This window comes from Xyrauchen texanus, chromosome 6, assembly GCF_025860055.1.
Source record: "Xyrauchen texanus isolate HMW12.3.18 chromosome 6, RBS_HiC_50CHRs, whole genome shotgun sequence".
Classification (NCBI taxonomy): domain Eukaryota; kingdom Metazoa; phylum Chordata; class Actinopteri; order Cypriniformes; family Catostomidae; genus Xyrauchen; species Xyrauchen texanus.
Genome location: NC_068281.1, coordinates 32275610 through 32299549, shown reverse-complemented (window position 1 = coordinate 32299549; position 23940 = coordinate 32275610). Strand labels below are relative to the sequence as shown.

At 39.3% G+C, this 23940-nt stretch overlaps 1 protein-coding gene across 5 annotated transcripts in view; it reads right to left on the bottom strand.

The window, feature by feature from the left end:
• LOC127644694 (receptor-type tyrosine-protein phosphatase F-like) overlaps positions 1–23940 on the bottom strand; it is a 279674-nt gene that overhangs the window by 86146 nt on the left and 169588 nt on the right. For 3 of the 5 annotated variants that reach the window (XM_052128010.1, XM_052128009.1, XM_052128011.1), the window contains exons 5-11: positions 18292–18480; positions 12311–12421; positions 6868–7137; positions 4662–5243; positions 4409–4542; positions 3951–4095; positions 1162–1467 (exon numbers count right to left, since the gene is read on the bottom strand). In XM_052128010.1, coding sequence (XP_051983970.1) covers positions 1162–1467; positions 3951–4095; positions 4409–4542; positions 4662–5243; positions 6868–7137; positions 12311–12421; positions 18292–18480 — 1737 coding nt within the window. The remainder of the gene's footprint in view (positions 1–1161; positions 1468–3950; positions 4096–4408; positions 4543–4661; positions 5244–6867; positions 7138–12310; positions 12422–18291; positions 18481–23940) is intronic. The other 2 variants (XM_052128012.1, XM_052128013.1) reach the window with 1 other exon arrangement.

The following is a 23940-nucleotide window of genomic DNA, read 5'->3' as shown; positions in this document are numbered from 1 at the left end:
TTTGGTGTATGTTTCTCTTCAGGATTTTTTATTGACCACTGGCATATACCATTGATTAACATCTGTCTTTAAAGGTTTTAAAGTTATTGTTAACTATAACTTTCCCTTTTGAAAAAAAAAATTCACTCAAGATTTTCACAGCACAATAATGTTATGATGGACAGACTATTTGTAAGTGGTTGCATAAAGTACTTTGCAAAGGAAAAATACTCTGTATATGCTACATTAGATTTTACTACCGTCTCTATGACTGATGTTTCAATATGTTTTTGTGTAAGTATGTGTGCTTTGGCGTGCAGCATAATTCTTTGGGTGACATTTAATTACGGAAAAAATATGTAAATAAGTGACTTAAGGCTACATCTACCTTTAAGATTATGGGAAAAAAAAACTATTTATATTCCGAAATATACGGTGAAACGCCCTCAATTCACAATTGTTATAGCCCAGTTGTAAAAAACACTGCACTTCACCTGTGACAAAAGAGTGCTGAAACTTGTGGAGATGCATAAAATTCAGTGTATAATAATGATGAGAGCACAGGTGAAGAAGGACAGACATTGAGTAAGAGTAAGTCAATGCTTTCGGGCTAATGTCTGTGACTGCATGTCTAGGGTCCTAGCTGACAGCTGGATCTCCAGGAAAGCTGTGGCTGTTGTTTGATAAAAGTGTAGAACAATTAGACCATTGTTCAATGATAAGATGAATGTCTATGTCTATGAACCGTAGTTCCTCAATGTGGACCACTGATTTTATGGAGCTTCAAAAGGATATCTCTCTGATACTGCTTTTCTCACAACATAATTAGTTACTCTTAATTATGAATGAATGAAAAGACACAGCTTTCAGGTCTATATATTTGGAGTCTCTCCCATTTATACCAATTATACAAACATGATAATATATTATTGACACACTTGGATATTCACAAACATAATCTAAACAAACCATTTGCTTAACACACTACAGCAAAGTTTTTGGGAAGAGGATGATACTGTTGAGAACCCTAAATACAGTATAAATAAATGTTAATCACGTTTAAAACAAATTAAACAGATTTGTCAGAGCAGATACATGAGAAAAGGGAAGAGTAAAGACAGCAGACATGGTGAGTGAAAGCCCAGAAGTATTAGTGGTCCATATAGGATAATTCAGACCTACCATCCTCGTTGGTACGGATACGCACAGCTGCACTCTCTGGGCCAGGGCCCACATCGGTGTGCGCTCTCACCCACACCTGATACTCCGTCCACTTCTCCAGTCCCTCCAGCACATAGCTGGAGGCATCTGCTCCGATGCCTGTCACCTCATGGCGCTCGGAGTCCTCAATGTTCACCGCCCGGTAGCTGACAGTGTAGCGCACAATAGCGCCATGGCGACTAGCGGCTGGTGGGGCCACCCAACTCACCTTGATGCTGGTAGAGCTCTGACTGAGCAGGTGCACGTCTTGAGGGGGGGCAGAGGGGGCTGCAGGTGGGGGCAAGTCAATGGAGGGAGGGCATCAAGCAAAATTAAATAACTTAAGACAAGCTTGCTTCTGGACTGAGATAGGTTGGCATAACCAGTTTTAATGTTGAGAGTTTTTGTTTTAGTTATAGTTTTTGTATCTGAAATTTAGTCAATGAGCATGTTTACATGCATGACATTGATTATGCTTAATAAACTAACAATTTCATGTAAATCCCTTAAATGGTTTTCCTTTATCGGGGTTTGGTAATAAAGTGGTTTAAGCATAAACCGATCTGCAGACCTTAACTTTTGTCCATTACCCAGATTCCACTATGCATGTGAACACTTTTACTGCCGTTCTTCCTTGTTTCTCCAATAAGTTTTGTGTGCATTCCTGTTTACGTTTGGATACCAAAAGCAAATAATAATCTGAAGATTTCAAATGTCATGTAAATGTGATTTCTTTATCAAATTTTTTAGATGAGCAGATTTTGATTGTAATCAATATATATATATCAATATATATATAAATTGCTTAATGCCATGTTGCATTTTTTCATCTCATCATTGTTTGAGTTGACAAATTTCAAAACAAATATTAACAAACATTTTTATCAGTAATTTTATTGACAATATATACACTGGGGATAGCAGGATGTCTTACTGCTGGTGAAGCTTTGTTGCATATCTTTGTCTGATCTAAAAATAGAACTATAATATGATTTCATGCCTTTGAGGCTATGTAGGTTTTCAAGTTGAAGTCAGCTTTGGTTTTGACAGCTTCTTCAAGCTTGGTTTCACCAAACTGGGGTTCCCATTGTTTTCACTTAGCTTGAATTTTATAAAATGAAAACGTCACTAGTCCTGATCCAATGTACTACACAGCCCAATCACCAAAGGCTGAGGCTTAAGTACGTCACTGCATGATCAGTCAGTCTTTCCCATCTCTGTTTGAGTGTTGACAAGCAGGGGAAAGGCCATCGGTTTCTGTATTAACTGCCGTTCACACGTTCTCAGTCAGCCCATTGGCTGAGAGACAGCAGTCCACCATTTGTAAGAGTTCCAAGTGTCAGTAAATGTGTCAGTTGATGCATCCGAGGGCATACTCTGCTATCTTGTCAGCACCAGGCACGATGCCAATTTTGAGTGGCTGAGATAAGCACAACACTAGTATGGCATTTTTAATTAAGTCTGCATCCGATGAAACTCAGGTAAGCTAGCAAATTACATGTTTCTGCCAACACTACACAGTCCAGAGGCATTCAAAATTCACTATAACAACAATTTACAATCAAACAATGAACCTAAAGCTTACAGGGCATTCACTCATGCAACTCTATATGATAAATATAAATGTGCAATAACATTTTTTAACAACAAATTACTAAAGGAAAATAAGGAGAGATGGTGTAGAGGTACACAGGAGGACAAAGATAAAGAAGAATCATGCACAGGAATATTTTAATGTGATCGCATGCCTTTGTTAACAAGCACAGCAGAGAAGAGGAGAGGCAGGTTGGTGACATAACACTGCTATTTGTGCTGATGGCGGGATTGAGAGCGAGGCGTCTCTCATCAGGCGGTCCTTAATCTGACAACTGTGGGAGAACCACTACAAAAGCCTAGGTGACAAAAATACTGCAATCGCAGCAGCACGCGTCGACAGATATTCTCAATTTAAGATTGTGTTTCGGGGGTCCTGACAAACAACTCTGAGATCAAAGGTTCTTTTTCAGTCCCGAAGGATAGGTGATAGACAAGTCTCTATGAGAATAGAAGGCTGTGATGGAGCAAAGTGTTTTGAGGGTGGAACTCTGGCACTATGAAATGACTGTAAATCTTGTGTGATATACAGGTTTATCACTCCTTCTGACCAAACAATTTCCATGACTTTTCTAGTTGCGATAGTTGTGACAGTTTTATAGTGCTTGCACTCAACTTTCTTGGTAAGAAGAAAAATGTATATTCACTATAAAAATGTCCATGAATTTTTAGGCATGAAATCACAAATGTAATATTCCCAGATATTTACTTGAATATACCCTTTCTTACTTGGGAAGATGTGTGCTGTGCCTATGACAGACAACAGTCATAAAAATCCTACGGTCGAGTGATGTGTGTCAGGGTGAAACTAACGGTATTTAAATATTGCACAAAATTACTAAAAACTATTTTCACTGGAAGACCAAACCTCACCTCATTTTCTTGACAAGGCTTCACTGCTCTGGTTCTTAACATTTCAGTAATAACAAATCACATTTACTCATTGGCAATAAAACCAAAATAATGATGACAAAGGCACAAGCAGACACCGAACGTACCTTTTACCCTTGTGAATGAACAAAGAATTCCCTGGCTTAAAAGTGTAAAATAATTAATGTTGGAGATCATAGACAAAGGCTTTGAGAAAGGAGTGGGAAAGAGAACCTTTGGTTGGCCAATAGAGATGGGTTGGTTTGTCAAGGTTAGTCAAGATGATAAAGATAGAAGACAGCACTCACTGGACTGGGCGGTCCTGGCTTCGATGGGCTGTGTGAACACCCCCAGGCCCATTACAGAGCGGGCCGCCAGGGAGAATTTATACAGAGTGTCTGGCTTCAGGCCTTCCACAGCATAGGAGCCGGCAGGGTTGAAGGTGACATGGATCTAAAGAGGAAATATCACATACACGTTCAGTCTCAGTGTCCTTTATGGATGAATCTCCATATATCCAAATTACTAATTTTGCAAAGCATCACAACCTCTGTCAGTGAACATTGATAAGTATATCCCATTTTTGAAGCCAACAGCACTATCTAATATCTATCAGCTGACTGCAGACTTATTGCCTACAGTTGTTTCATGAAATGTAAACTTTTCATTTGTATCCATGGCCTACGGCAATAGTTGAACACGTTCAATATCTGGTCTGCTTGTAATTCTACATAAAATCAGACAGGAACAAGCACTGGCGTGTTACCTTGTTATCCGAGTTGGCCTCCCAATACAACAGCTCATATTTAATGATAGGGTCCTGGACAGGCCACAGCCAATTTAGCATGATCCGTGTATCCATCTCGGCCTCAGCCTCAAAGCTGGATGGCTGAGCAGGGACTTTGGATCAGACAGAAAAAGAAAAGGGTGGAAATGTTAGCAACAGCATATGCACTCGTATTTTCAAGGTACTGATATAGACTGGAATGTAAAAACATTGATGTGTTGATTCAATTTACCTCCCTGCTGTGTCTTGACCTGCAACACATCAGATGGGGGTCCATCCCCAACAGACGTGAACCCCAGCACACGCAGGCTGTAGGTAATGTCTGTGGTTAGGCCTGAGATGGTGGTGAGACGACTGTCATCGGTGTTGTGCTTCTGCCAGGCACTGAGAGGAGCGTCCAGGTCAGATGTGTAATAAATTCGATAGCCTCTGATTTGACCATTAGGCTCCTCTGGAGGTTCCCACTGCACCAACATGGTACTCGCACTCAGCATACGTGCCTGGACATGCAGTGGGGGAGAGGAAGGTGCCTGCTCACCTGTCCGTGTCTCAACGGGGTCACTGGGTGGGCCACGCCCAATGTTGTTGACAGCCATGACGCGGAATTCATACTCCGAATAAGGGCTGAGACCACCGATGCTGTAACGTGTTGTGGCAACACCATCTACCTCCTGGAAGTTGGTGTCCGAAGTCTTGGCCCGGTACTGAATAATGTAGTATGATACAGGCTCAGGGTTTCCAGAGTCCCATGTAAGTGTAACACTTGTGGCTGTCGTTTCTGTCACAATTAGGGATGTAGGAGGCTTTGGGAGAGCTGGGGAGTAGACAATAAGGATAGCAATGAAATGGATGACAGTAATTTCTCAAAGTATATCTAGGCTAAGCTGCCTAAAATAGAGAAAGATGGGGCAAGAATTAATGGTATGCTGGTGATTCAGAAAGAGTCAGATCATGCCGCCTCATCATTGTGTCTTTAAAGTAGGCATGAAACGGAAGTTGTGACCAAATTTACTACTTATTTGTATTGTGATGTATCTCCAAGTGAAACAGCTCATCGAACAAGTAAAAAATGTAGGGTGGGGATTTGCGTTTATCCATTGGTTGTTGATTGTTTTGTGAAACAGAGGCAGCTCTGAATGAGAGTTTGTAGTGGACACACATGCACGCACCCGCAAGCACGCGCGCGCACACACACTTCAGAGCCGGTTATAGGTGAAACTGAGAAGTTATCTCTCTTATGATAAAATCATAACCATATTTTAACTTTTTTTAATCACAATGCACTAAATATAATGGAAAATAACACAAACTTGTGCTGTGTATCCCAAGATAACTGAATACAAAAATATAAATAAACTCCAGAGGCATTCGAAGCATTGTATTCAGTAGAGATCACCACAAAAATTCAGGCATGAAATGTCTCAAACACAATCGCAATTTCGCCATTATTCCTTCTCATTCGAAATGTAAATTCAAGTCAGTTGACCCGTAACCAAGGAAGTTTGTGTTAAGGAACTATAGATTTTAAGGAAAACGGACGAAAATACACCTTGCCATCTTCTCCAACATGCAATTGACTCTTCATTCAACTCAAGGTTGTGGCATTTATAAGGGGCAGGGTTTAAGCAGACTAACTGATTGGAGAAGTCCTGCATACATCACCACATAGAAGTCTGTTGTTTCACCGGAAGATCAAGTTATTACATTTTGATTAAAGATTACGAGGTAAAATAAATAAATAAATACATAAAACATGCATGGCTGAATCATTCACATTAAGATCAATAACATGCATTTAGAAAATAGACAGGGTGAATTTTCATTTCATGCCAACTTTAAGATTTGTGGCTGGACTCCAGATAAATGTTTGTGACATTCTCTGGGTCCATATTGATTGGTGAAGTGCAAAGTGCAATCAATAGAGGCAGCCATGATGACAAAAAAACAAAATCTGGCAGGGCTCTGTGATGTCTGGTGGGACTAGCCACACTGATACAGCTCCAGACATCTGGTCTGGGTAAACACATGCTCAGAATATTCTAAAGCCTTTCATTTTCTCCAAGCCCAGAGTAAAATGTAGGAAGTCCCTAAAGCTCACAGTCAACAGAGAGCAAGTGTCTATGTTTTTTTTGTTGAGTGTATTTGGCAGACTCACTAAATAGCTAGTCAGAACCTTGGGGCTGCATATAGAAAATAACTTTTTCCATTCTCTGAAAACCTGTTTATAGGGTCTTGGGTAAAATAACAGCATCGAAGCAAATCACTTTTTCTAATGGGCAAAACATTAGATTAGAACCTACTGTATGCTATTTGTTCCCATATGCTAATGTTACAGTAGAATATTCATGGCATGAGCTAAGATGTTATCCCTACTTAAATTTTGATTGGGCATAGAGAAAGTAGAGAAAGTAGAGAAAGCACTCACTCTGGCATCTTACCTTTGACAGAGACTTGTGCAGTTGCCTCGATCATACCAAGAGATGAGATGGCTACACATGTGTAGTTGGTAGACTGCCGGATGTTGTTGAGCTCCAGCACATTGCGTCCAACTGGCATCTCCTCATCCTTGGTGAGTTCCACTTCACCAGTCATCCACTTGACATAGGGCATGGGGGCACCAACTGCCACACAGGTGAGGTTGATGCTGCCCCCTGGCATCACCTCATGATTGGTAGGTGGAATGGAGAAACGGGGTGGTACTCGCCGTACTACCAAAGAGAAGAGCATTGATTGTGAGCTGTATGGTGTTTTATTGTCTTATGTCATCATAGACGATACGGTAAAAGACATTTCACTACTTCACTGGAGAAATAATCACTCAACATGGGAAAGTATCTAGTTTGATTACTAGGGCTAACATGAACAAACTAACATGAAGTTGAGCTGACAGGTCAAATAAATTCTGAGCCACCAATTTTTCCATTTGTTGAAGCCAGAAGCTTAACAACTGGAGGCAGGAAGTCAATACTGTCAGAGGCTCACATGTATGTGCAGAAAGGGCGATAAACCAATATGTTTCGAGGGCAAGGTAGAGAAGGCCTCGTAATGGTATTTCTTATAGAGTGAGACATTAAAATGCATGCCAAAGGGGAGCTTTATTGAATTGTGGATTTTGAGAAAAACAGGCTGGGTGAGGCATCTCAGGATGCAGAGTTTTATCTGTCAGTTTTATCGCCCGGTGGCACTGAGACCTCAGTCTGCTGTTGCTCGGTCCTGCCTGGATTGAGGAACATGTCAGAGACCTTGTGGAAGATTGTTCACAGGGCCCTCTCTTTGTGGGGCTCTGAAATGCAGATAAACCTGACATTACAAGAGGTTCCCATGGAGATGAAAAGGAGCCTATAGACAGAGTGTGGACTGTGGAGGTATCAATGTGGAGGCTTATTGGAATTCATGACTGCCTAGACATAAATTGGTTTGACTTACTGCATGAGGCAAAGCTTACGATGCGTTGAGTTGCACAACAGAAACTTCAACATTTTCAAAGGTGATTCTGTTATTGGTGTAAATACTAGGCTGAATTTCTGGGCTTTTTCAAAAACTGCTCTGTTGTGTGGCACTGAGACTGAGAGCTTAGAAACCAAGCTGGTGGCCATCACAGTACAATTTAAAGGGATATTTCACACAAAAATAAAAAATACTATCATAATTTACTCACCCTCAAGTCCTGTATGACTTTCTGTATTCCACGGAACACAAAAGGACATGCTAGGCAAAAAAAAGTGAATGGTAACAGATCAACATACTGTCTCTGTCCTTTTGTGTTCAATGGGAGAAAGGTTTGGAACTACATGAGAGTAAGAAAATGATATTTTCTTCTCAGTGATACTAGCTTGAGTCACTTTATCCTATCCTTCCAAACTAGGAGTGTAAAACAACACAACATTAAACAGACTCTTCCAATTTGTGTTAATGACCCGCAGCCTAGAGTCTGTCTATGGTGAAATGGCATAAGCAATAATTGGTTTTTGCACAGAGCCTCATGAAATCGTATTACTGAATATGTTCTATCTCTCGTTTTATTTTAAGATACACACACTGCAACCAAGCTTGTTATTCTCCTCATTACGTGCAGAATGTAAAGGCAAAACTAAACACTTGACAATTTGTTTCTTTGAATTAGGCAATGCAAAACTCAAGAGTACTTCAAGCCAGCTATTGCAACACAATCGTTTTACAATATCTAAAAAAACAAAAAATAAATATTCACTTCATTTATTTCCTCTAATGTATATGGCTTTGACAGATGATGAATATGAACATAGACATGGACATAAATATTGCACTTTTGAAGTGATAATTATGAGTGATGATTTATAGGACAACATTTTTTAGTTAATGAGGGTAATTAAACAGCAGTGTATCACCATCATAATTAACACTGATGATATTGGTCTTAAAATGCATCAGGTAGTAACAGGGTGGATTACAGGAGTCTTCATGGGTGAGCCAAATAAATTATACATGCATTGTGGGATAAAAATAGAAGCCACATAATGAGGTAAACTCGACAAATAGTATTTTGACAGTATTTTATCTTCTACTAATAATTAAAATAGCATAAATTATAATTTAAAGAAAGTTAGTGAAAATAAAGATTTGCACTTTAGCGTTACTGAAATACAAGATTACAGACAATAGTTTGTGAAGATTAAGGGGATGCCTAACCAAAATTAAGACTAGTTAAGACTAAACAGCATTGACAATTGCAAACCACACTAAAATCCTTTTAGTCCAGCACCAGGTGTCAGAGAGAGCAGTTCCTTATGGACAACATTTGTAAGAATAGAAATGATATGGCGTCTCAGGCTCATGCAGGTTATCTGACAGAACACATTAAGGTTTAGGGCGGCATAGCAGAGGGAGGGAGTACGAGAACAGGGATCACTGATTAAAGAGGGATCCAAGTGTCTGAGGTTTGCAGAAAATGGTTAAGAGTGTAAAGAACCAACCTTCTCGAGGGTCTAAAAGATGAGGTGAGAGTTTGGCCAGGTGACATGATGGAGATGAAGTTGAAAGACAGAGACAAATGTGAGACAAGAGAACATGAAAAGGCATTTGTGAATATTTTGACAGTGGTTAGAGAAATGCAATGGAAATTCAGTGAAACACCCAGACTTAATCAATCAAGACACTTACGCCACATGAAAATGGTCAATGATAATCTTCTTGATCTACAGTTTATTTGTTTATGAATCTCAATCTAACTGCTGGTTAACGCATTCGGTATTTTGGTCAAAAAATCCACAATAAATAATTTCACAGCATTTTTAATCTTGGTTAATGTTAATTTATTCATAATCATTTAAATGTACAGCGCTACTGTTCAAAGTTAGTTCACATTAGTTAATATTGTATTAACTGATACTTAAATTTACATTTATGCATTTTGCAGATGCTTTTATCCAAAGTGACTTACAGTGCATTCAATGTATATACATTGTATCAGTTTGTGTGTTCCCTGGGAATCGAACCCATGATCTTGACACTGTTAGCGCCATCTTCTACCAGTTGCTCAACTGGAAGAGAACATTAAAAAATATTTTTTTTGTATTTGCAGAAATTAACCTTAACCAAGACTAAGAAAATCTAACAGAATTGTTCGCTTTTAGTGCATGAAAACAATTGTGTTAAATGATAATGTATACAACTTTCTTGTAAAGTGTTACCAGTATTTCAAGAATCTTCTTCAATTTGAATGTATCTTTTCCATATGGAACTAGAGAATATTACACTGATGGAAACTTTAACAAAATTGCTCCACTGTGGGAGTACCTTGAGCACCATGTTAGTCTACACTAATAAATCTAAAACAATTGGAATTGTTTTGACAGATGTCTCTGTATGCATCTGAGCATACATAACCATATCTCCAGTGAGGCATAGAAGGGCATAGAGATCATCTCAAAGAGCCCTGGGCTATAACCTGACATAGTCTGACACATGAAACTTAATGATGTCAGTTAAAGGCTATGCAATGCTAAGATACAGTATAACACTATTTGAGTGTCTTGCATTATTGATATTACAATTTAATTGATGTTCAGTCATCACGATACCTTCCTCAAATATTGAACAAAGGTAAACAGACCCACACACGCACACATACACACAAGATATGGTAAATAGCAAGTGGGTATGAAATGTTCACCCACTTTACTCTACTTGATATGTTGTCAGTTTCAGGAGAAGAGGAAGCAAAGCAGACAGTGGTTGACATTTTTCCACTGTGGAATAAGCGACTGACAAATGAGCATTCACATATACAGCCAGTATACATGACTCCGATACTCCCTGTTGATATAGTCCTCTTTCAGACAGACAGACAGAGTGGAGAATGCGAGAAAGTCATAGAGCATTTTGACAGCTCCCTGAAAAGTGCTGAGTCCCAGGGAAAAAGGAAGCAGCTATTGAATATATAGATCCACAAACAGGCTGGCAGTCTTAGACACCCAACTCATCTAATGTGATAGCAGTTAAAATGAGAGGGGGCGAGTAAGTGAGGAATAGCACCTGGACACTATGCTGAACATCCTATATAAATTTGATTTAAAAATATTAAATATAACATAAAATACCAGGCTATTATTATTATTATCATAATGGTAATTTTGCAACATTTGTCTTGTTCTTGTTAAACCATATCTAAGGTTGTACTGAATTATGACACATATGACAATTCACCCGTTGTCCCAATGTCGTTGCACCCTGAAATGGCCTGATATCATATGCAGCATTCTCATAGATGACACAATTCTTGCAAATTGTTCCCTGATGAATCACAGAGAAGAAATAGTGAGAACTCGTCACATGCATGTTCTGCAAGACACCCTTGCGCTGCACCAATAAACCTCTAAACACAAGGCGAATCAGACGTGCGCAATGATGGCACTTACACTGGAAGTGAGGCACTTACACTGGAAGTGAAAGAGACCAGTCCATAAACATTAAAATACTCACTGTTTCAGAAGTGCAGCCACAAGACTACACATATTCACATGATTTTAGTGAGATAAACTCATGGATTTTTATAGTCACCATCACATGAAATCGTAATATGGGATTACATTTTAATGCTAATTCTTCTTTATAGACCTAAAAAAGAATGAATTGTCTTGCAAAATTTAATTTCTTATTTGTTCTTTTAATTTTGGGGAGAAATGTGACTCGGGAAAGTTTTTGTGAGGTTCAGCACTTTATTGTCTTTAATGCAACATATTTAATCGCAAGTCATGGCAACCTCTCGTAGTTGTGTCTTAAGATGACTTTTGCAGTTTAATCCCATTGTACTGAACCTTTCTGGCTATTTGTTTGACAGTACACATTAGTTCACCGCTTGCGTGACAATTACTGGGTGGCACCGTAACGTCACTAGCTGAAGGCCATGGCAGCCAGCCATAAGCTCCCTGTTATTACCTGCACGGAAAGAGCTTAAGGGGTTGACACTCATAAAAACAGCACTCCCAAAGATCTGTTTCATAGACAATGCCTGAACGCCACTATACCTGAAAATCCTCGTTTAAATACTGCAGGTGTTCTTTGTGGCACTAACATTTAGTTAACCCCTGGTTGTTTTCACACTCTAATTACAAAGAGTTTTTTAAAAAAAAATTTATGTTTACCAGTACTTCAGTTGCTATGAAAGCAAAACAATGTAGGGAATGTATTTTTTCCGGTACATTATGAAAAATTAATTGGACAACAAGAATTTTGTTTACTTAAGCTCCACCACAAGAGCAACTTCAATGCAGATTCTTAATGCCATACAAAGTTCAACATGTGGGGAAGACAAAACAAAATTGCAACATAGTCAAACAAAAGTGTGAAGCATTGTTCAGGAAGTTGTTTTGATAGGGGCGGCACCTGGACAGCATCTCTTACCTCGCACATAGAGATTGGCCGGGGCGGAGTACCGTGTACCTGCACTGTTCATAGCCACGCATTCATACTTTCCCTGGTCTGATTCTTCGCTGTTCTCAATCTGCAGTGCTCCTGAAGAAAGAACAGAGGGGAAAAAAAAATCACATTTTGATTTATGAATTATAAAAATCTGGCTAAAAATTTCCCCGCAAACCACATATTTTCACTGCAAACAATCAGTAAACACTCCATGTTTAAATGTCAGACCTGTTCCACTGTGTATATATTTTATTGGCCCAAAATGCTGCATAAGATATATGCATAAAGCTGATTTTGCAGGTTGAGTGAGTTTACAACTCAACATATTTGCCTTTTCATGTCATTAGAAAAAGCTGGCAAGACATTAATATCATTGACTTAGGGCCAGTTACGGTAGAACGCATGACGTTATTACTGCCGTGGCATATTTATACACAACAAAACGTCAATACTGTACAAAACTATGCGGCCTGTCTGACAAAACCCGGTTGCTATAAATAAATCATGTGCTTCACAAGGTCAATGTAGTATATAACTACGAACATACTGATGATGCAATTGCTTTTCATTTAGCACTCAGTTCTAAAGTAGATTTCACAGTCTATTATACCAGACATTACCAAAGACTCTTTTGGCAACAAATTAGATTAGTCTTTACTTACTTTCAACACATATTTATTAAAAATATCCCTCTGGAAATAAATAAAACACCTTAGCAAAAATCTAAAAACTAAAATCTAGTGAAACTTCCAATAAAATTTGTGGCAATAGACAGACGTTCTTCACAAAAAGCAAATAATCTCAATAATACAATCTAGAGGCATCATTTAATGCCAGTATATACCACAGGCCTACCAAATTTGACATGAGGGGAACATCAAGAGAAAAATCAATCAGAGCTTTTAAGTTTCCTAAACAGATACTTTGCCTGCTTCAACAAGACCCAGCCAACCTATCTCTTAATCTAGCAAAATCACACATATTTACCACTTGCAATGGTGTACCACCATAGCATTGGTTATCACCTGGCTGCTACCCCTGGCTGCTTCACAACATGCCAGTGGTGCAGGGAAGAAATCACATGCACCACTAACCTTGCCCAATCTCCAAGTTCAGGGAAAACTGATTGGTGGTGTTTCCTACTCTGACAAGCAGCAAATTACTAATCAATTCGGAGATTGCTCAGCACTGATTGCCATAACCCCTCACTCCTGACAACACTGACTGATGGGGTCATATTATAAGAGTAAAGGGACTAAAATAGAGAAAAATAAATAAATAAACCAATTCAGATTAAATACAATGTGGAAATCTCCACTTTCATCCACTGCATTTTCCCCCATTTAATGTATGTATTTATAATGTAATAATAGGCACTCTATTATTACTATTATTTAATTTTACACATGAGAGCAAAAGAGACAAAAAAACAAGGCCAGGCTGAGAGACCAGCTAGACCATATTAAACCAGCCAAAACCAGCAAACCATCTTTGGTGGGTTTAAGCTGGCTTTTTCTGCAGAGATGGCAATTTCAACTGGAAATAAAGCATGCCACAGAGGCACCATGCATAAAAAAAAAAAAAAAACTTTACAAAATACACTGTAAATTCAAATAAACATTGAATGTCTTGATGAGGATGTGAAATTGTATGAAGTGGATACATGCCGCTCATCGATAAAGGAGATAGGACAACACAACATGTGAGACTATGAGTTGGGCAAAATGAGTTTAGGACCATATTTGTAAATGATCTCACTGTAGAAGAACCTGTTTTTCAATCAGCTACTGTATGTTTGCCTGCTGCTCTGAGATCTTTGCAAACACAAAGACCTGCTGTTGTGAGCAAATGGAATTCAACATCACACCCACAAACATTCAGAATTCACCAAGTAAAAATCAGCAACCACTCAGGAACATATGGCTGTGTAAGCCTTTTTCTACCCCAGCGAGCCAGACGTACTGCCTGACTCATAAAAATTGAGGTGAGCTGGTATGCTCTTACAGTCAGTGGTAACAAACAGGCCTTTGTTATTTGCAGTAGAGTTTTCCTCTTCTTCACTGTCTTTTTTTTTTTTGGCTTTTCTCTGTAACTCATGTTACAGATTAACTGCTTGGCAGGGGCCCCAGACCTCTGAGATTCTTAACCATGCGACTGAAATAGGGAAATGGTGGCCCGATCGAGCACTTGCCTCTAGCAACCACGTTTTCTAAAATCGTGTTTCGTTCAGAATTGTCAGAGTGACTTTGTGAGTGATGGAACTCACCATCTTAACAATCAGGGCCAAACCTCATTTCCCAAGCATACTCATTTTAGCAGAAGTAGTATGCAAATTCAGTCATTTCAATTTCATTGCAGCACAACTGGAATGTAAGAGATACACTCTAGAGACTCTGAAGGTGGCCTTTGGCCTGAAACCAAACTTTTATAAGCCGGGTATAAGTCTTTTCACAACAAAAATGCTTGCCACAATAACTGGGGTCAGTCTCATTTGCTCTTTGATTCACTTCTTTTAAGGAATAGTTCACCAAAAAATGTAAACAATGAAAATATTTACTCACCCTCATATTATTCTAAACTATGCTGTTATTTCTTCTTTGGAAAAGTAGAAAGAATCATTACACAGCTCTTGCTATACAATGGCAGTTTATAATGACCATGGCTGTTAATCTTAAAAGGACAAATAAAGTCTTCTGGAACCATATATTGAGTTTGTGTAAGGAAACACATTGCATGCGAAGATATTTACTGATAATCTTGCCCTGCTTCAAAACTTGCTTCTAGCTTGTGTCTAGAATTAAAATAATGTTGCATTGCATTCGGTTACACACGTAAGAATCAATGCCATTTTTTATTTTTTGCCAACAAGCTATTGTATGGATTTAGAAGACTTTAAAAAAGCGCACAAGTTGTAAGGTGTTTTTATGCTGTCATATGGCAATTACTCCATAATGATTCCACAAAGATGTCTATGTTGGTGTTCAACTGAAAAAATAACAGCGTATAGGTTAAAACGATATGAGGGTGAGTAAATATAATTTTTATTTTTGGGTAAACTATTCTTTTAAAATCTTGATAAGTGAACAAACTCCAAGGGAATACACCTTTTTTTTTTCCCCTCAAGAAAAAAACATCAGAGCACAGACAGGTTGAATGCTGTAACAAAGATGTACTGAACAAGCAGGAAATGACAACGGTGGTGATGAAACAGGTAATGGAGAAAATGTCTAGAGAAACACATTACAGATGTCTTACCTCGTATCGGTGAGCCCCCTACGTGAAGTAAATTGAATGCAAAAAAATTAAAGAAGTGTTAGTATACGAGACAGAGAAGGTAAACAACTGGGAGGGAATCAAATAAAAATAAGCTTAATTAAACTGAAAGGAGTAAAGTTGAGCTAGACTAGCACTATCTGAGGATTAGTTAAATATATATTTTCTAACTTTTGCTGATTCATATGATATTGTGTGACTGCACTCACTTTTTGAATTCCTATGACTTTCACTACAGCCAATTTTTTAATTCTGTAATGTGACATACTTCAGAGTGAATATTCAGTGTTGGGCAAGACTTCATTTTATCCATCTGGAATTGATTGGGTTTTGAAAAGTGGACATTCTACAGTATACCAGAATGGAGCCAGACCCAAATGGGAGTTTGCAGTCTATTGTGCAGAGGATGTACATTATGTCCCAGGAATCGGCCATATTTAATTGAGCCTCTACCTGCTGAGAACCAATTTGGTAACAGAAGGTCAAGTTAACCCACAAGAGTAAATCAATGTCAACATTAACACTTTCAAAGTGATCTTTATTCGCTATTATTGCAGAAACCTTTATATATAAATGTTATCTGGCAGTAGTTTACTGCAGTAACCATTGGAAAGATTGCATTAACTCCAACCATAGCCTGAAATAAGTGGCAAAACAGCCTGTAACCCAAGAGTCATTTCAAAGGTGGTGCAATTTATAACATTTTAAAGAAAAATTACAAGAAGATAAACTTGTTTTTTCTTTGGAATAAATTGCACTAATGAGTCATTCACAATAAGCCCAAGAACATTTAATTTCATGTTGACTTTAACAATTGGTCAGAATCACAAGTTGCTGTTACTTTGCATTAACCTGTCTTAAACACTTGCCTATCATAATGGAAATATACTATATATAGCAGACAAACGTAACTTAAAAAAGACTTGCTTTATTGTCTTAATTTTATATTTTATACCAGCCATAAAGCTTTGTGCCTTATGCCATTGAGAGATTTTGAGGAAACAATAGGGGGAGATTTGATGTTTGGTGAAATGGTGCATTTTGTTCAATTGAATTTGCATACCTAAGACATTCCACAAAATGACTTAGACAAAGGCCATATTTGAGGATTCAAAGTGGAAACAGAGTTCATCCCAAAGACTCATTTTCAAAAGTGTTGACTGTCTTTATAAGCAAGTGAGCTTAAATGCTGATGGTAGAAACAAATACTAAGCTGAGCCGTTATGTGGAGTTGCTCTCTAAATGAAGTGGATTTAGTGGAGAGGGATAAATTCAGCCAGGAGCCATTAATCCAGCCTCGGCAAAGTCCAGCTCATTCGTCTGATCCTGGATCAGACCTGAGCCATCTATCCATTAGCAAGGTCTACAACGTAAATAGAGCAGCCAATTGAGCCTCTCTGGTCTGTCCTCATATTTTCACAAGGGTGCCTACAATTTCCCAGGCTATTTTCATGTGTTAGTGCAGCTTAAGACTCGTTTGACTTTATGGCCACGTCAATAGTTTTGTCTTCTCAAGGCAAGCAAAGACAAATTGGCAGGCAAAAGGCCTAACACAAAAAAATAAATAAATACGTTCGAGTTTTGCGTGTGTCTGTGTGTGAGTGGAAATATTGACTAGACCTCACTAAACTGAACGAAATAAAAAATTCACTGAACTTAAGAGGTAGCGGACAGAACTGTACCTACACGGTGTCCTAACCAGACATAAAGTGGTAAAGTGACAATCTCTTGCATGTATATCTGAGCTTTTATACTAAACAACTACAATTGTGAGAAATGGCAAGCTTCAGGGTATTTTGCAAGTTGCTTGGTTTCAAATTCTGTGGGGTTGTGCTGGGTAACCCCGCTGATTGGTCCACATAACTGTATTAACTCTATATTACATCGTGTCACACAGCAGTTTCACGTTCAGTGTAGACGGACAACTTGCTAGTCACTGGAAACTTGTTGCATTGTGACTGGTTATAACACAGTGTTGTTACACTATTGTTTAAATGTACAATATGCAAGGGGTGTAAAGTAACGAATTACAAATACTCACGTTACTGCAATTAACTATTTTTTTTCCAAGAATTGTACTTTAAGTAGCTTATAAATGGTATACATTTACTTTTACTTGAGTACATTTTAAGTGCTGTAACTGAACTTTTAATGCACTATTTTCCCACCATCTGTGTTCGCTACCTTCCTGTCCTGATTAAAATGTATTTATTTTTAAAATCAGATTCATGTAGTGTTTACAGTATCATAGATAAGTGATGTATTTTAAAAGTTGTCAGTCACAAACACCAATAAAATACTATGTTTTTTACTCTTTCTGGCAAACAGCCATAAAAAGGAATGTAAATTATGGTATGTGTGCTACATTTTTAAATTGCAGCATACAATGTTTATTATAAAGGGGCATAGCTTTTGCATCCAAGTACTCAGTACTCTTAAATGAGCTACTCTTTTACTCTTACTTGAGTAGTTTTTAGGACAGGTACGTTTACTTTACTCAATTTTTTTAAGAAGTAACAGTACTTTTATTGAATATTATTTTTCAATACTCTTTCCACCCCGACAATATGTGATCTATACCGGTGACACAGTATTTTTACTACAGAAAATTGTCATGGTATTACTTGATGCTAATGAAACAGATGTTGCATTTTGTGGATTGTGGGTATGAGGAAGTGTTTTATCCCTACCTGAACGGAGCTGTTTGATACGCCCATTGCTGCTGTTGATGTCTACAGGCAGGAAGTCCTTGAACCAGGTGATCTCAGGATCAGGGTTTCCACTGGCAGCACAGAGCATTGTGGCAGTTCTTGTGCGCTCCACCACCTTCAGCTGAGGGCCCATGTCTATGGTGGGGAAGCCGTGAGGAATCTGGTTTTCTGAAATAAGAAAATCACAGGTCAAGTCAGGAGTAGAAGGGTGAATGACTTAGCAAACAAAGGTAACGTCAGTAGTCTCAAGAATATCTCTTCTCAGTATGAACACAGGGGGTGGAGATGTGAACCAGAAGTACTTGCCCTGCAAAGCAAATCCAGGACAAGTCTCATTAGTGCACTGAATCAATTCACTGGCCAGAAAAAGGAGTTCCTATGCATTAATAAGATCAAAAGCATGGCGAGGCTAACACACCAGCAGTTTGTTTTGTGTGGCGTAACTAACATTTAACAACATATGGAGTCGAAGCTTTAAGTTTTAAGCTTCAAGCTTTAAGTTTGTTCTAAAGCTTTACTGGAGTTTGCGTTAAGTAGAGATGGATCAAAAACCTTGACATAAAGACTGCAAATCCATTAACAAATGAATCCCAACATAAAAAGGTTCTTCCACCAAAAATGTAACTGTCGCCATCTTTTCCATGTTTTTTTTTGCAATTATTAAACTAAAACAGTGTAAATGCACATACTATTGCTAAAACTTTTGTTATGTAGATAATTTCAGCTGTAGTTGAACAAAATATTTTTGGTTTTGTAAACTTTTAAGGCTACTTTACAAAAATTGCAATTAAAGATTAAAATACTCTCCCACTTCCTTTGATTGTTAGAATGTTCACCATTCAAATATTTTTTTTATATTGTAATATTGTGATATTTTAATTCTGAATTACAACTGGTCTTCCTTCTTGAATTAATTTGCATAGTATACTGAATTGTGATGGGTCTTTTTATGACAACAAAGCAAGTGCAGTATTTATTTAAGAACGAAAGCCTAATGTCTAAGTTTACCTAAAACCTTTTAACATTTCTCCTTTGCTGCCTTGCAAGCACTAGTATGTCCTTCTGGAAAAATAAATCTAGTTGCTAAATAATGATTTGTCCTTCATTGTTATGAGTAACTGCAAAGTAACGAAAACCTTTTCCACTAGAATACCAACCGTGACACTTTTCATTAATTTAACGTAGGGGAGTAACAAGAGCATATCTCACCAAGTAGTAAACACTCATTTCATAATCATCACTAATTATAAAAAGAATGACAAATAATTAATGCTAATTATATGAAAAGTGGGTGAGGTGGAAACATATGCAAACAACATGCAAACATAAACAGTGCCATTGCTATAGTACTTGTTAGAAATATATAATTTCAGCACAAGCACTGACACAAATGTTTGGAGGTAAGCCCAGCATGCGTAATATTCCCACAGCAATATCTACAACATTAAGCCAATATCACACTCTCTTTGATGCGACGGTAAGCCAAAGGGCAATGTTGAATAATTGGTTTGAGGTGCTCTTCTACATGTGATGTACATTTCTCTGCTTCTAACACAGGTTAGCTACTCTTCTTAAGCAACGCCCAGATATTAATGGACTACAGTCCACTGCGATATATCATTTCATTCTATTATAATGCATTCAAAATTAAATAATTGCCATATTGATCCTTAGAGCTATGCGCAACGCATCACAAAGAAACAGAATATAATATTTCTTACAAAAGACCTCGACTTTGTGTTCCAGGACAATGTAAATCACAAGCATGTGTAACAGTGTGCAAAACTCAAAAGGGAATCGCCAAATCTCTAATGAAAACATTGAAAAGGGATTAATTTAGGGGGCAGAAAATGTTACACATTCATGGATACTGGATTATAGTCAGTACTGAAATCACCTTGGAGGGAACTTTTCAGTACAACACAGTGTAAAATACAAACTTTCTTTGTGAAGAGGTGATATTTGCTCACTGGAATTGATTTCAGAGGAATTTCTTTTACATTTATTAATTTTTTTTCTAACAAAAAAACAGCTTGTTATATAGTCCATTTATGTACATTAATTATTTTTTTGCCACCGCATTTAAAAAAAAATTATTGCCATTTTAACCGGAGCCCTGGTTAATGTCTAAACCTTGTACATGGCAACTCTGAATATGAGTTTGCTCAAGTTATGCCTCATTAAGAAGCCAAAACAGCAAGAGGTTTTTCATGTAAGACTTTAAGAAACCACAGAAAGGATGTGCTGTCATGTATTGAGGGGTATATTTCTGTCGAGAGAGGTCAAACTGCATATGAAAGTGTGGGCTGTCTCATCCTGCTGGTTATTGCACGGTATCTTAACATACAGTGGAACGCATTTTCTTGAGAAAAAAATATATAATAATTATATATATATATATATATATATATATATATATATATATATATATATATATATATATATATATATATATATATATATATATATACACACACACACTCACACACTCTCAGTCACACTCACAAACACTTGGCATGCAAGAGTGGAAAATTAAATACACAACTAAAACCAACTGTGCTGTTTCCTCAATAGAGTGTGAAGACATGTTTTATTTCAAGCTCCACAATCAGGTGTGCAAAAACTGAGTTGAAAAATACATCAAGCCCCTGGTGTTTCAGACAATGAAGCTATGTCCAAAACAACCTTTCATTAGTGCCATCTGATGAACTTTCCTTCAAGTCTAAGGGAGAAAAATGTCAAACGCTGTGCTGTTATAAGATATTGATATTGCACAAAAAAAAAAAAAAAAAGATCACACATACTATTTGTAAGGAGGTTAATATTTTGCCAGTTAGTAACATAAATACTAATGGCTTCCTAATGAGCATGGAGAGTTTGAAACACTCAAATGGCTTGTAAATTTATAGGACTCAAGATGGCGCCGAGTATGGCTGCTGCGTTGCGAGCTCCGTTACAACACTGCGGTTTATTGTTTGTTTTGTTTACAGTTCTTTGTTTTTTTGTCTTGGATGTTGTCTGCCTTATTGTTTACGACAGACAAACGCTTTTGGACATTAGTTCTACAATCACACATCGAAAACCGGACTTCAAATTCCTTAATGCCGACCCGCTGTTTACAAACACGCCGGCGGAGCCCTTTGTCTGTGCTGCTCGGCCGCGGAAACGCAGAAGGAAAAGAGGAAAACGAGCCGGCGTTCTCATCAGAGTAAGACGTCGTGCAAATCGACCCCCGCTACCCAGTATACTACTGGCAAATGTTCAGTCTCTGAACAACAAACTCTGCGAGCTGAGAGCGTGGATCTCTTTCCAACGAGAGACGAGGGACTGCTGCGTTATGTGCCTTACAGAAACCTGGCTGTCTACGGAGATTCCAGACTCGGCCATCGAAATCACGGGCTTTTCCGTGCACCGAGCGGACAGAGCGAAAGACCTCTCTGGTAAAAGCAGAGGTGGTGGTGTATGTTTTATGATCAACAAATCATGGTGTGATCAGAGGAACGTACATTTCATCAAGTCTTTTTGCTCTCCTGATCTGGAATATCTCATGCTTCTGTGTCGACCATTCTGGCTGCCGAGGGAATTCACAGCGGTTATCATCACAGCTGTGTACATCCCCCGCAAGCCGACACAGACCGGGCACTCAGGGAACTGTATGGGTGTATAAGTGAGCAGGAAACCGCGCACCCTGAGGCTGCGTTCATTGTTGCCGGGACTTTAACAAAGCCAACTTCAAAGCAATCGCCCCAAAATACCACCAACACATAAAGTTCAACACACGAGGGGACCGGGTTTTGGATCATTGTTACTCTCCCTTCCGGAAGGCTACAAATCCCTCCCCGCCCCCATTTGGCAAATCGGACCATTCTTCTGTTCTGCTTCTGCCCGCTTACAGGCAGAAACTGAAACAGGAAGCACCCACCCTCAGAACGATCCAGTGCTGGTCGGACCAATCAGACTCTGCGCTACAAGACTGTTTTGATCACGCGGACTGGGAGATGTTCCGGTCCGCCTCTGATGACGACATCGAGGTTTACGCTGACAGCGTAACGTGTTTCATCAGGAAGTGCGTAGAGGACGTTGTTCCGACCAAAACTATACGGATATACCCCAACCAGAAACCATGGGTTAACGGCGATGTTCGCGCGGCACTCACTGCGCGGACCTCCGCTTTAATTCTCCTAACACGGAGGAGCGTAAACAAGCCAGTTATGCCCTCCGTAACACTATCAGTGCAGCTAAACGCCAGTACAGGCACAAACTTGAAAGTCAGTTCAACACCACTGACTCCAGAAGTATGTGGCAGGGAATTAACACAATCACGGACTACAAGCGGAATAAAGTCTCCGCCATGAACACCGCTGCATCTCTCCCGGACGAACTTAATACATTTTATGCTCGTTTTGAGGACAGTAACACCGCCCTCGCGGAGAGTGCACTCGCGACTGACGCTACAGAGGTTGATTCACTCTCCGTCTCTGTTGTGGATGTAACCCGATCATTCCGACGGGTGAACATCCGTAAAGCCGCGGGTCCAGACGGCATTCCGGGCCGCGTCATCAGAGCGTCGCGCGAATCAACTGGCTGGTGTTTTTACGGACATTTTCAATCTGTCCCTCTCCCTGTCTGTAGTCCCCACATGCTTCAAAACATCAACCATTGTGCCTGTACCGAAGCAAGCTATAATCACATGCTTAAATGACTGGCGTCCTGTTGCTCTGACCCCCATCATCAGCAAATGCTTCGAGAGGTTAATCAGAGATCACATCTGCTCTGTTCTGCCCCCCTCTTTGGACCCATTGCAGTTTGCCTACTGCAACAACCGCTCCACTGATGATGCCATTGCATCTACAATACACACTGCTCTCTCCCACCTGGAAAAAAGGAACACATATGTGAGAATGCTGTTTGTAGACTACAGCTCAGCATTCAACACCATAGTGCCCTCCAAGCTTGATGAGAAACTCCGGGCTCTGGGCTTAAACAGCTCGCTGTGCAGCTGGATCCTGGATTTCCTGTCAGGCAGACGTCAGGTGGTTAGAATGGGCAGCAACACCTCCTCATCACTGACCCTCAACACTGGAGCCCCGCAGGGCTGTGTTCTCAGCCCACTCCTGTATTCCCTGTACACACATGACTGTGTGGCAACACATAGCTCCAATGCCATCATTAAGTTTGCTGACGATACGACGGTGGTAGGTCTGATCACTGACAATGATGAAAGAGCCTACAAAGAGGAGGTGCACACTCTGACACGCTGGTGTCAGGAGCACAACCTCTCCCTCAATGTCAGTAAAACCAAGGAGCTTGTTGTGGACTTCAGGAAGAAAGACGGAGAACACAGCCCCATCACCATCAATGGAGCACCGGTGGAGAGAGTCAGCAGCTTCAAGTTCCTCGGTGTCCACATTACTGAGGAACTCACATGGCCCGGTCCACACTGAGGCCGTTGTGAAGAAGGCTCACCAGCGCCTCTTCTTCCTGAGACGGCTGAGGAAGTTTGGAATGAACCACCACATCCTCACACGGTTCTACACCAGCACTGTAGAGAGCATCCTGACTGGCTGCATCACTGCCTGGTACGGCAATAGCACCGCGCACAACTGCAAAGCCCTGCAAAGGGTGGTG